The sequence below is a fragment of the Bos grunniens genome, chromosome 11 (assembly GCF_055505025.1).
Source record: "Bos grunniens cultivar Pamir isolate PY7600 chromosome 11, Bosgru_T2T1.0, whole genome shotgun sequence".
Taxonomy (NCBI): Eukaryota; Metazoa; Chordata; class Mammalia; order Artiodactyla; family Bovidae; genus Bos; species Bos grunniens.
This window is the reverse complement of record NC_141175.1, coordinates 34,250,204-34,263,149: the sequence shown is the minus strand read 5'-3', so window position 1 is coordinate 34,263,149 and position 12,946 is coordinate 34,250,204. Positions and strand designations below refer to the sequence as shown.

The following is a 12,946-nucleotide window of genomic DNA, read 5'->3' as shown; positions in this document are numbered from 1 at the left end:
TCTATGGGGTCGCACAGTCTGACACGACTGAAGCGACTTAGCAGCAGCAGCAGCAGTGAAAATAAAGAGGTAATTTCATCTAAGCTAATTGGCTCCCCTCTAGGCCCCTGGTTAGGAAGCCTGATTTAGAACCTGAGAATGTAATGCCCTCTGGAAGACCAGTTATAAAGCCCTTCTAACTGATTTTCCTGTTTCTAATCTCAGTTACTATCCCTGCCCCATCTACTCTCTTCACTGGCTGTCACTGTAAATCACAATCTAAAGGGCTCTTCCTATAGCCTTGCTGGACACCCTCCCCACCCCTAATCCTCATAGAATTTATCACCTTTTCATCCATCTCACTTTAGGGTTTTGCATGTATATTTATGACTGCATGTAGGGCACTGTATCATCATTAATTTGTTTATATATCTTTTTTACTTTAACATTAGCTACTTGGGAGTAGGGGCTATGTCTTGCTCATTTACCTACTTTTTCATTTAATAAAATTATATTGAGCATCTCCTGTTACAAGGTGTTATTCTAGAGACTGAAAATATAATAATGAACATTATAGACATAGTCTTTATCCTTCATGTTTTGCCCTCTTGCACTCATTTCTGGTCCTCAGTGTTTGGCTCATGGTTGGAAGATACTAAATTAATCTGTTTAATTGAATTGTCTTGTGTATTTTCAAGATCATATTGCTAGTTGGCAGAAATTGCTCCTAAGAGAAATATTTCTTGAGAAGTTCTTCATCTTCATATCCTCACATAAATTGCAGGTATATAACAGACATTCAAAAGTCAATTCTTTTCTTGTCTTTTCCTCTTGCTAGTCACCAAGTAAGTTAAATCTTGTTGCATAGTAGAGAAATGGAAACAGGGTATATATAAGTTTTGCAGGAGGGAAGAAGAGTTAACATCTACTAATAACATGTGTGCATTATTCGCTCAGTCGTGTCTGACTCTTTGCAACCTCATGGACTGTAGCCCGCCGGGGTCCTCTGTCCATGGCATTTTACAGGCAAGAATACTGGAGTGGGTTGCCATTCCCTTCGCCAGGGGATCTTCCTAACCACGAGAATCAGGAGAATCTGGGTCTCCCACACTGCAGCAGATTCTTTACTGAACTACCAGGGAACTACCAGGGAAGCACTACCAGGGAATCACTTGTAACATACAGTTCTATTAGGCCTGAATGAGTAAAAGATGTAAAGCGCTTCAATAGCACCTGTTACATTGTAAGCCAGAAACAAATACAAGATACAATAGCTAACATTTGTTGATGGCTTACAACATACCAGGTGCTATTTGAAGCCCTTTTTACATCTAATACTTCACTCAGATCTAGTAGAGAGAACTGAGGTTTAAAAAGTATAAGTGACTTGCCCAACTTCTGATAGGCAGAACGTACTTAGGTGGAGGAATTCCAGCCCAGTTAGAGTCTGGCACCTCTTTCTTTGTGTAGCCACTGCTGTTGACCAATGTAGGGTCAGAGGCAAGGACTTTGAACAGGATCCACTAACAGCCTGCATCCTGGTCATGACCTAAGTCAAGGTAAGCATGTTTGAAATGACAAAGTGATTAAGGCTGAAGTCTATGGCTAGGGTAGAGCTAACAAGGGCTTCAGAAGACCTATGCTCTGGTGCATTCTTGCTACACTGTTTATTCAATATTATCTTTTAAAAATGTTTATTCATTTATTTTTGGCTTTGCTGGGTCTTCATTGCTGGGTGCGGGCTTTTCTCTAGTTGCTGCCAGTGGGGGCTACTTTTCGTTGTGATGTGCAGGCTTTCGACTGCAGTGACTTCTCTTGTTGCAGCTTGCGGGCCCTAGAGTGTGCAGGCTTCAGTAGTTGTGGCGCACGGGCTTAGTTGCTCATTAACACGTGGGATTTTCCCATTCCAGGGACTGAACCAGTGTCTCCTGCATTGGCAGGTGGATTCTTAATCACTGGGCCACCATGGAAATCCACTATTGTCTTTTTAAAACAACTGTTTCTCCCTGAAATTAATCTAGGTTCTACCACTTGTGAGGCTACAGGAAAATTTTTCTTAAAAAGGAAATGTCCTTGGATTACCATTAGACAGAACTGAATAATTGTACCAAGCTGGGGCATTTTTCTACAGTTCAGTTCAATTCAGTTCAATCGCTCAGTTGTGTCTGACTCTGCAACTCCATGAACCGCAGCACACCAGGCCTCCCTGTCCATCACCAACTCCTGGAGTCCACTCAAACCCATGTCCATTGTGTTGGTGATGCCATCCAACCATCTCATCCTCTGTCGTCCCCTTCTCCTCCTTCCTTCAATCTTTCCCAGCATCAGGGTCTTTTCAAATGAGTCAGTTCTCTGCATCAGGTGGCCAAAGTATTGAAGTTTCAGCTTCAACATCAGTCCCTCCAATGAACATCCAGGACTGATCTCCTTTAGGATGGACTGGTTGGATCTCCTTGCAGTCCAAGGGACTCTCAAAAGTCTTCTCCAACACCACAGTTCAAAAGCATCAATTCTTCAGTGCTCAGCTTTCTTTATAGTCCAACTCTCACATCCATACATGACTACTGGAAAAACCATAGCCTTGACTAGACGGACCTTTGTTGGCAAAATAATGTCTCTGCTTTTTAATATGCTGTCTAGGTTGGTCATAACTTTCCTTCCAAGGAGCAAGAGTCTTTTAGTTTCATGGCTGCAATCACCATCCGCAGTGATTTTGGAGCCCCCAAAAATAAAATCAGCCAGTTTCCACTGTCTCCTCATCTATTTGGCATGAAGTGGTGGGACCGGATGCCACGATCTTAGTTTTCTGAATGTTGAGCTTTAAGCCAACTTTTTCACTCTCCTCTTTCACTTTCATCAAGAGGCTCTTTAGTTCTTCACTTTCTGCCATAAGGGTGGTGTCATCTGCATATCTGAGGTTATTATTTCTCCTGGCAATCTTGATTCCAGCTTGTGCTTCCTCCAGCCCAGCGTTTCTCACGATGTACTCTGCGTATAAGTTAAATAAGCAGGGTGACAATATACAGCCCTGACGAACTCCTTTTCCTATTTGGAACCAGTCTGTTGTTCCATGTCCAGTTCTAACTGTTGCTTCCTGACCTGCATATAGGTTTCTCAAGAAGCAGGTCAGGTGGTCTGGTATTCCCATCTCTTTCAGAATTTTCCACAGTTTATTGTGATCCACACATTCAAAGGCTTTTGCATAGTCAATAAAGCAGAAATAGATGTTTTTCTGGAACTCTCTTGCTTTTTCGATGATCCAGTGGATATTGTCAATTTGATGTCTGGTTCCTCTGCCTTTTCTAAAACCAGCTCGAATATCTGGAAGTTCACAGTTCATGTATTGCTGAAGCCTGGCTTGGAGAATTTCGAGCATTGCATTACTTTACTAGAGTGTAAGATGAGTGCAATTGTGCGGTAGTTTCTACAGTTAATTATAATGAATTCTGATTACCATGTGCATTATTTACCTAATCTACACTCAAACTGAAACATAAAACATAGGTACAAAGAATATCTAATTATCTTTTTAACATATGAACAAAAGTAACTTTAAGATATTTTTTCCTTCCCCAATCAAAAGATACAGAGTTGCTGAATAGATAATAAGACCCAATTATATGCTGTCACAAGAGGCTCACTTCAGCTTTAGAGGCACGCACAGACTGAAAGTGAAGGGATGGAGAAAGATACTCCACTTTCACACAAATGAAAGCCAAAAGGAGCAGAGGCTATACTTATATCACACAAAATAGACTTTTTTCCCCTTACTGTTTTACCTATTTCCCCCTATTTTTATTGAGAAATAGTTGGCATACATCACTGTATAGGTTTAAGGCATACAGCATGACTGTTTGAATTATATATATTGTGAAATGATTACCACAATAGATTAACATCCACCACCTCATATAGATAAAATAAAACTAAAACTTTTTCCTTGTGATGAGATTTATCTGACTTTTTTCACTGATTATGATTTAAGACTCATCTATGTTGTTGGATGTATTAATATTTTATTCCTTTTGCTTGCTCAGTAGTATTCCATTGAATGCATAAAGCAGACTTTGTTCACCTGTTCACCAGCTGATGGACAATGGTTTTTCATGTTACCCCTTTACAGTCATACCTATTTCCCTCCCTCCACTATCTCCAAACTCTCACAACCAATAATTTATTCTCTATCTCTATAATCTTGTTATTTGCACACAAAACAGACATTAAGCCAAAAACTATAGCAAGATACAAAGAAGGTCATTATATAATCATAAAAGGATTGATTTATCAAGAGTATAACATTTTTAAATATTTGCATACTCAACACAGGAGCACCTAAATATATAAAGCAAATATTAACAGATTTTAAGGGAGAAATATACAGCATTACAATAATAGTAGAAGACTTAAAAATACGATTTTCAACAATGAATAGGCCATCCAGAAAGAAAAGTCAATAAAGAAACTTTGGACTTAATGCCATGTTAGACTAGATGGACTTAACAGACACTTACTGAACATTCCATCTAACAGCAGCAGAATATACATTCTTCTCGTGTGTACATGGAACATTTTCCAGGATAGATTATATGTTTGGCCACAAAAACAAATCTTAGTACATTCAAGAAAACTGAAATTCTATCAAGCATTTTTTCCAACCATAATGATATGAAACTAGAAATCAATTAAAAGAAGAAAACTGAAAAATTCACAACTATGCTGAGACTAAACAACATCCTCCTGAACAAACAATGGGTCCAATAAATCAAAAGGGAAATTAAAAAAAAAACCTTGAGACAACTGAAAATGGAAATACAACATAATAAAACTTCTGGGATGCAGCAGAAGCAGTTTCAAGAGGGAAGGCTACAGAAATAAACTCTTGCATTAAGGAAAAAAGAAAGCTCTCAGAATTCCCTGGCAGTCCAGTGGTTAGGACTTGGCATTCTCATTGCTGGGGACTTTAGGTTCAATTCCTATTTGGGGAACTAAAATTTCATAAGCTGCATGCATGGCAAAAAAAGAAAAGAAAAAAGAAAGATCTCAAATAGACAACCTAACTTTACATCTCAAGGAACTAGAAAAGGAAGAACAAGCTAAGCTCAAAGTTAGTAGAAAGAAGAAAATAACAGAGATCAGAGTAGAAATGAATGAAATAGAGACTTAGCAGACAGTAGAAAAGATCAATGAAACGAAGAACAGTTTTTTAAGAAGATAAACAAAATACACAAACCTTTAGCTAGACTAACCAAGAAAAAAGAAAGAGGACTCAAATAAAGTTATAAATGAAAGAGGAGACATTACAACTGATACTACAGAAATATAATGAATCATGAGACAACTATGAATAATTAATCAATCCTGAGGATCATTGGAAGGGCTGATGCTGAAGCTAAAGCTCCAATACTTTGGCCACCTGATGCAAAGAGCCGACTCATTAGAAAAGACCCTGATGCTGGGGAAGACTGAAGGCAGGAGGAGAAGGGGACAACAGGGGACAAGATGGTTGGATGGCAACACCTACTCAACGGACATGAGTTTGAGCAAGCTCCAGTAGATGGTGAAGGACAGGGAAGCCTGGTGTGCTGCAGTTCATGGGGATGCAAAGAGTCAGACACTACTGAGTAACTGAACAACAAGAATAATTATATGCCAACATTTTGGACATCCTAGAAGAAATGAATAAATTCCTAGAAACAGATAGCCTACCAAGACTGAATCATGAACAGATAGAAATCTGAATAGACTTACTACTAGTAAGGAGATTGAATCAGTAGTCAAAAACCTCCCAACAAAGAAATGTCCAGCTCTTTCCGCCATCTTTCCCTGCCGCCAGAATGGTGCGCTTGAATGTCCTGGCCGATGCTCTCAAGAGTATCAACAATGCCGAAAAGAGAGGCAAACGCCAGGTCCTTATTAGGCCATGCTCCAAAGTCATCGTCAGGTTTCTAACAGTGATGATGAAGCACGGTTACATTGGCGAATTTGAAATCATTGATGATCACAGGGCTGGGAAAATTGTTGTGAACCTTACAGGCAGGCTAAATAAGTGTGGAGTGATCAGCCCTAGATTTGATGTGCAACTCAAAGATCTAGAAAAATGGCAGAATAACCTGCTCCCATCCTGTCAGTTTGGTTTCATTATACTGACAACCTCAGCTGGCATCATGGACCATGAAGAAGCAAGACGAAAACATACAGGAGGGAAAATCCTTGGATTCTTTTTCTAGGGATGTAATACATACAAATAAAATGCCTCAGAGGACAAAAAAAAAAAAAAAGAAATGTCCAGGACCAGATGCCTTCATGGTGAATTCTACCAAACATTTAAGGAAGAATTAATACCAAGCCTTCTCAAGCTTTTACAGCAAATGGAAGAGGAGGGAACTCTTCCAAAATCATTATACGAGGCCAACCTAAACCAGACAAGGACACGACAACAAAAGAAAATTAGAGACCAGTATCTCTGAGGAACACCCATGCAAAAATCCTCAACAACATATTAGTAAACTAATTTCATGGTATATTACAAGGATCATATACCATGATCAAGTGGGATTTATTCTAGGGATGCAAGGGTGGTTCAATATCCACAAATCATTGTTACACTACAACACATTTAACAAAACGAAGGCTAAAAACATACGATCATTTCAATAGGTACAGAAAAAGCACTGGAAAAAATTCAACATCCTTTTTAAGATAAAAATTGTCAATAAATTGGTATACAGGGAATGTACCCCAACAAAATAAAGGCCATATTTGATAAGCCCACAGCTATCATTCTCAATGGAGGAAAGCTGAATGCTTTTCTTCTAAGAATAGGAACAAGACAAGGATGCCACTCTTGGCATTTTTATTCAACATGGTATTGAAGTCCTAGCCAGAGAAATTAGGAAGAAAAAGACATGAAGACATCTAAATTACAAAGGCAGAGACAAAACAGTCACTATTTGCGGATGACAGGATTTTATATATGTTAATTGAAAATCCTAAAGACTCCACCAAAAACTATTAAAACAAATAAACAAATTCAGTAAAGTTGCAGGGTACAAAATCAATACAAACATCTGTTGCATTAATTTTTGTTTTTGGGTTTTTTTTTTTTGCCATACCATGTGGCTTGTGGGATATTAGCTCCCCAACCAGGGATCAAACCCAAGTCCATGGCAGTGAAAGCCCACATCCCAACCATAGGACTACCAGGGAATCCCCCTGTTGTATTTTAATACACTAACAACAAACTATCAGAAAGAGAAATTAAGAAAACAATCCCATTGACAATAGCATCAAAAAGAATGAAATACTTAGGAATAAATTTAACCAAGGAGGTAAAAGATCTATACCCTGTAAGACATTGATGAAAGAAACTGAAGAAAACACAAATAAAAGGAGATATTCTACGCTTATGGTTGGAAGGATTAATGCTGTTAAAATGTCCATACTGCATATAGTGATCTACAAAGTCTATGTAATCTGTATCACAATTTCAATGGCATTTTTCACAGAAATAGAAAAAAAAAATCTTAAAATTTGGGCTAGATGGCAAATCCCAGTCAACAACTGGGAATGGAGATAGGCTTCTTGAACTGACCTAGGCTTTAGAGTGACATGGTACATACCTAGAGTGTTACAGAGACTGTTATGAGTTATTAAAGGAATTTGTGAAAATATATTTCTTACCAGTTGCTGCTATGGGGTTGTTTGCTCAATGACTGAAGTAGAAAAATAATGAAGTATCTAGATGGCCTCTCATACTCCCTATTAAGACTTTGTCTGCTAGTGTGTAACAGACTCCTTTTATTTCTTTTGGCTGTACCTCCCACCAACCAGGATCTTAATTCCCTGAACAGGGATCAAACTCATGATTGCTGCATTGGGAGCACCAAGTCTTTACCACAATGGCACCCCACTCCGGTACTCTTGCCTGGAGGATCCCATGGACGGAGGAGCCTGGAAGGCTGCAGTCCATGGGGTCGCTGAGGGTCGGACACGACTGAGCGACTTCGCTTTCACTTTTCACTCTCATGCATTGGAGAAGGAAATGGCAACCCGCTCCAGTGTTCTTGCCTGGAGAATCCCAGGGACGGGGGAGCCTGGTGGGCTGCCGTCTCTGGGGTCGCACAGAGTCGGACACAACTGAAGCGACTTAGTAGTAGTAGTAGTAGTAGTGGTAGTACCTGGTAAATCCCCTGATCCCTTTTAAAAACTGAGGAAAGGTTATAAATTCTTTTCTCAGAAAATGCACAGCTAATACACACAAAATATTTTTCATAATTTCAGGGGGCCACATACTTCTGAAATCTATTCTGGACTCCAAGATAAGGACTGTTCTCAGCTATGTTTTCTCCGAAGAGTCAGCCCAACTCTCAGTCCTATTTTATTTTTAAAAAATATTTACGTAGCTGCACTACATCTTTAGTTGTGGCATGTAGGATCTAGTTCCCAACCAAGAATCGAACCCTGGTCTGCTGCATTGGGAATGGAGTCTTAGCCAGTGGACCACCAGCGAAGTCCCTCAGTCCTATTTTAGAATATAGTAAGTTTCAGTTCAGTTCAGTCGCTCAGTCGTGTCCGACTCTTTGCGACCCCATGAATCGCAGCATGCCAGGCCTCCCTGTCCATCACCTACTCCCGGAGTTCACCCAGACTCACGTCCATCGAGTCAGTGATGCCATCCAGCCATCTCATCCTCTGTCGTCCCCTTCTCCTCCTGCCCCTAATCCCTCCCAGCATCAAAGTCTTTTCCAATTTAGTAGATCAGAAGCAGGTTCTGGAAGCAGGTGGGTTTGGGAGATTACTAGGCATTACTATACATTCTATTTACTTTGCAAAGTATATAGACATGAACAATGCGACGGAAGATGCCACATTCTGGATCTTTCAGGAGGTCGTTATGGTCACTACAAATAATGGTTTCTGACCACAGATCCAGCTGAATCATTCAGCAAATATTTACTGGGCGCCTGATATGTACAGGCACTGAGCCAGGCAATGAGCTCACCAAGATAAAAAAGACACCATTTGTGTCCTTGATGAGACATTCACATGAAAAAGCATGAATGTAGTTATTGGTGGCCTGAAAATAAAGGTTACCTAAGACTGAGAGGCATTCTGAGGTGACGGAAAGGACTCTGAGTTTGTGATTTGATTTTTGGCTTCACCTCATTCTAGTGTGGCATCACTCAATCTCAGATTGCCTCATCTATCAAGTGCGGCAAATAAGTAGATGAGAACTGTGGCAAATTTTCAAAAAGATAACCTTTAAAAAAATTAACATGGACAAACAGAAAAGGCAAGTTACAGGCTTATCGAAAATGACAGCTGAGAGAGTCACCCCCAAAAGGAAGAGCCTAACTCTTCCCAGGCTCTACGGACACCACCGCGCCCCGCACGCGGTCAGAAACCGCCCAATAAACCTTCCCGGACGGATCAAGTTCCGCTTCCGCAGGCAGGTTTTCGCTATAGGCGTGAGCGAAGGACGCCAGACGCAACGTAGCGTCGGACCTCCCCATTGCGCATGCTCTGGAGGAGAGGCTGAGAACGGAAGGACGGGGGAGTGGCCAGACGCCGCGGCCGGCCGGCTCGCTCTCCCTGTGGCCCCGCGCGGGAGGCGGGGGCGCGCACACGCTCGTTCGCGCGGCCGGCTGCGTACAGTAGTGACGGCCGCGCGGGAGCGGTCACATGACCGTAGCGGCTGCCTGTACAGTAAGGACCCAATATGGCAGCGGCGGTAGCAGTGGTAACGGCAGCAGGAGGACCGGCCGCCCCATAGACCGCCCCCAGCGCACCACCCCCGTCGCTTCCTCTGCTCCGGTGCTCCTCCGGCCTGACTTCCCCTTTCTCCCACCTTTCCCGGCACCGCGGGAAGAACAGCGCAGAGCAGAGCAGGCAGGGAGGGCGGCCGGAGCCCGGACACGGGAGCCTCCCAGTCAGTTCAAGACCCGACATGAGGGAAAAGGGCCGTAGGAAGAAGGGCAGGACCTGGGCGGAGGCCGCCAAGACGGTAAGGCGGAGGGAGCGGACGGGAAGGCTGGGAGGATTTCGTTCCCTCGCCGCCCTCCCTCGGTCGCAGGGGAAGGGAGGTCAGTGGCACTGCGACCCGGCTAAGGGGGGCACAAAACCGCGCGGCGAGGGCGGCGGTTTGTGTCGGGCTTGTGGTCCCTGTGGGAATGGAGGCGCCTAGCGGAAGAGGGTCGCCGCAGGGCTGTGGCTTCTCCCCGCGTCTGCGGTGGTTCCTCTATGGTGTTTTGAAGCTGCCTGTTGGAGTCACTGCGCTCTCACCCCCACTCTGTGGTAGCCCCTGCCCCAGCATGGGGAAGTCTGTTGTGCTTGCACAGTAACCGGTTCTTCTCCCTTGTGCGGCTGAGGAGCCCCCATTGGATGCGGATAGGAGAAGGCTTGTGCATGCACCCAGCCCCAGAAAGAAGAGGGGAGCGGTGGAACTGGGTAGAATTGACCCGCTGTAGCAGGCACACCGCTCGACTCCGGGGCCCCTGCTTGTCTGGGCTCCTGGATCCGGCCGGAGGTCACGAGGCTCTTGTTTTATGTTTGCTGTTGGAGCCGAAAGTGCAGGAGGTGTTTAGAAACGAAGTAACAGGTGGGACTTGTAGAATTTTTTTTTTTTTTTCCTGTTTCCGTAGAGACCTACTCTGAACAAGGCAGCAATGCATGGTGGGACCTGTAGTTTTACCCGGCCTTGATTTTTCCGTAGCTAAAGTGGTGATGGCCTCACGAAGTTGTGATTAGTGGATAAAACCATCCTTTTTTTCCTTCTAAATTTATCTTAACGAAATTTAGAAGTAGGTTTAAAAAACAGAGTATTGAGGATGAGTGAGAACTTTTATGTTTTTTTATGAAAAAGTTAAAAGCGTCCATGTATATATATTTAGAAATGAAAGGTTTGGAGAAAGTCAGGTTCATTCCATCTTCTGAGGGTGCAGCAGAAAAGTAATAGGACGTGAGACAGCAGCGTTTTAGTGTTGGGAGGCGAGAAGGATGGAAGCATTATTTTTAATGGTGAATCATGACAGTAATACTTGTACAACCTGGAGAGCCCCTCTGAATGAAGCCCCTCTTTATGGTGTGTTGTATGTTTTATTTTTTAAAGGGGAGTTTTCTGAAGTAACAAATGTTCACTGTGGGAAAGTTAGGGAAATTATAGTATTTTAGTATAAAGAAGGAAATAAGTCATGCATTTAACCAAGCTCTGTTAACATTTGATATATTACCGCCCCGTCTTTTTTATTTCCCCAAATCTGGGTATTTTTGTTTATTCATTCTTGCACATTTGCTTTGTAAATCTTGTGCATTTGTTTTGTAAATGGTATGTTTTAGAGGATTCATGAATCTTAAACTTGTTTGTCTGGGTTAGTAGGAAATGTGTAAAAGTTAGTGAATAAATAAAAGCACATTTTATTTGTTGAGTGCTTTCATTTACAGTGTACCTTCATAACTGTAATTGCTGGTCGTTTCCCTCCAAAGAAAAAACTCTAGAAATAATTTTGTTGGGTGGTGGGGAAATTCCTCCTTCACAAAAGGAGTGAAGGAGGAATTGTTCTACTTGATCAACACTACCTCAAGACCTCTTTTAAAGAAGGATAGTAAATTTTATTCATAAGTAACCAGATCCCAGTCTTCATTGTGTTAATTAATTTTAAGTCTCTAGAATTTCATGAGTACTTTATGAATTATCTCTTTGGATAAAACAGTCTAATCTTTGGGAGATTGTGACAGGAAAAATTTGCATCTACAGTCTATTTTCCTATAGTAAATAATTATGTTTGCTCATTTATAACAAACATTTCAAGCCTTAGCTAGTTATGTGCAAGTAATATTTAGAAGATGTAAAGACTAGAGCTAATCAGTAGATCTTTGAGTGAGTTCCTGAAGCGATTGGTGTATTAGTGGTTTGGTATTTTTATTTGATTCTGGCAAATATATAAGAGCTCAGACTAAATAAAAATGAATTTTAGAAAGAGAATGGTAACACTAAAACTTCTTTTTTCTAGTATCCAAAATCTAGAAAACACTCTACTCTTTTTTATCATCTATAAAGTATTTAAACCTCAGTGGTCAAAGGTTTCTGTTTACAGGAGAAATAGGTAGAAGTAAATGTGAGAAGAATAAACAAAAGTAAATCTTTAATATTTTCAGATGCAGAGTAATGAGATCAGAAAGTTAGTGGTTTGACAGAGATAACTTTGACCTAAATTAGGAAACTGTATATTTTATAAGATTAAGAGAACCAGGAGAAGCAAGTCTTAAACTTACCTCATAGGCATTAAGGCCAAATGTTCTGTGAACAGAGTTTCAGAAAGGATATATTAAAATTATTCATTGAGTATAGGCAATGTCTACTTCATATTTTATTATGTTCTTGGTACCTACATTGTAGAGCTATCCTGTTTTAGAGAACGTTACTAAAATGGGGTTGTGTTCCTGACCAATAATAGAGCAATAGATAAAATTACTCACGTATATATGTATTTATATCACATATGTTTGTGATTTGGGGTTTTGTGTGTATGTGAGAGAGCTACACAAATTGATACAGGATTGCTGTGAACAACCTGAAAAAGGAAAAATAATGTGATTCATAATTATTATATAATTATGAGATTATGCCAAAGTCTGCTTAAATGTAGAGAATAGATGAGTTCCAATAACTGAAGACATCCCACAGAGAAATAATGGAATTAAGATTCAGTTGAACTTGAATGCTCATTCACAGCACTGGATTGTGTCCCTACTGATCTTATATTTGTCTCATAAATACACTAGGTATAAAAAGCATTATTCAAGTATTTAGTTAACCCTATTACATTTTAAATTTATTTATTTATTGGCTGCACCCTGTGGCTTGCAGGATCTCAGTTCCCCTACCAGGGACTGAACCTAGGCCATGGCAGAACCCAGGCCATGGCAAGACTGGAATACTAACCCCTAGGCCACCGGGGAACTCCCATTA

The 12,946-nt window shown here is 41.1% G+C and overlaps 1 protein-coding gene and 1 pseudogene across 4 annotated transcripts in view; both read left to right on the top strand.

Annotated features, from left to right (window-relative positions):
* The first annotated feature begins 5,786 nt into the window (after positions 1–5,786).
* On the top strand, positions 5,787–6,261 carry LOC147362850 (small ribosomal subunit protein uS8 pseudogene; annotated as a pseudogene). Its single transcript, XR_015136545.1, has one exon. The product of XR_015136545.1 is annotated as a small ribosomal subunit protein uS8 pseudogene (transcript).
* Positions 6,262–9,681: 3,420 nt separating this feature from the next.
* ASXL2 (ASXL transcriptional regulator 2) overlaps positions 9,682–12,946 on the top strand; it is a 109,325-nt gene continuing 106,060 nt past the window's right edge. For all 3 annotated transcript variants that reach the window (XM_086325921.1, XM_086325923.1, XM_086325919.1), the window contains exon 1: positions 9,682–9,982. Coding sequence is in view for 2 of the 3 variants with exons in the window: in XM_086325923.1 (XP_086182049.1) it covers positions 9,926–9,982 (57 nt within the window). In the remaining variant the exon portion in view is untranslated. The remainder of the gene's footprint in view (positions 9,983–12,946) is intronic.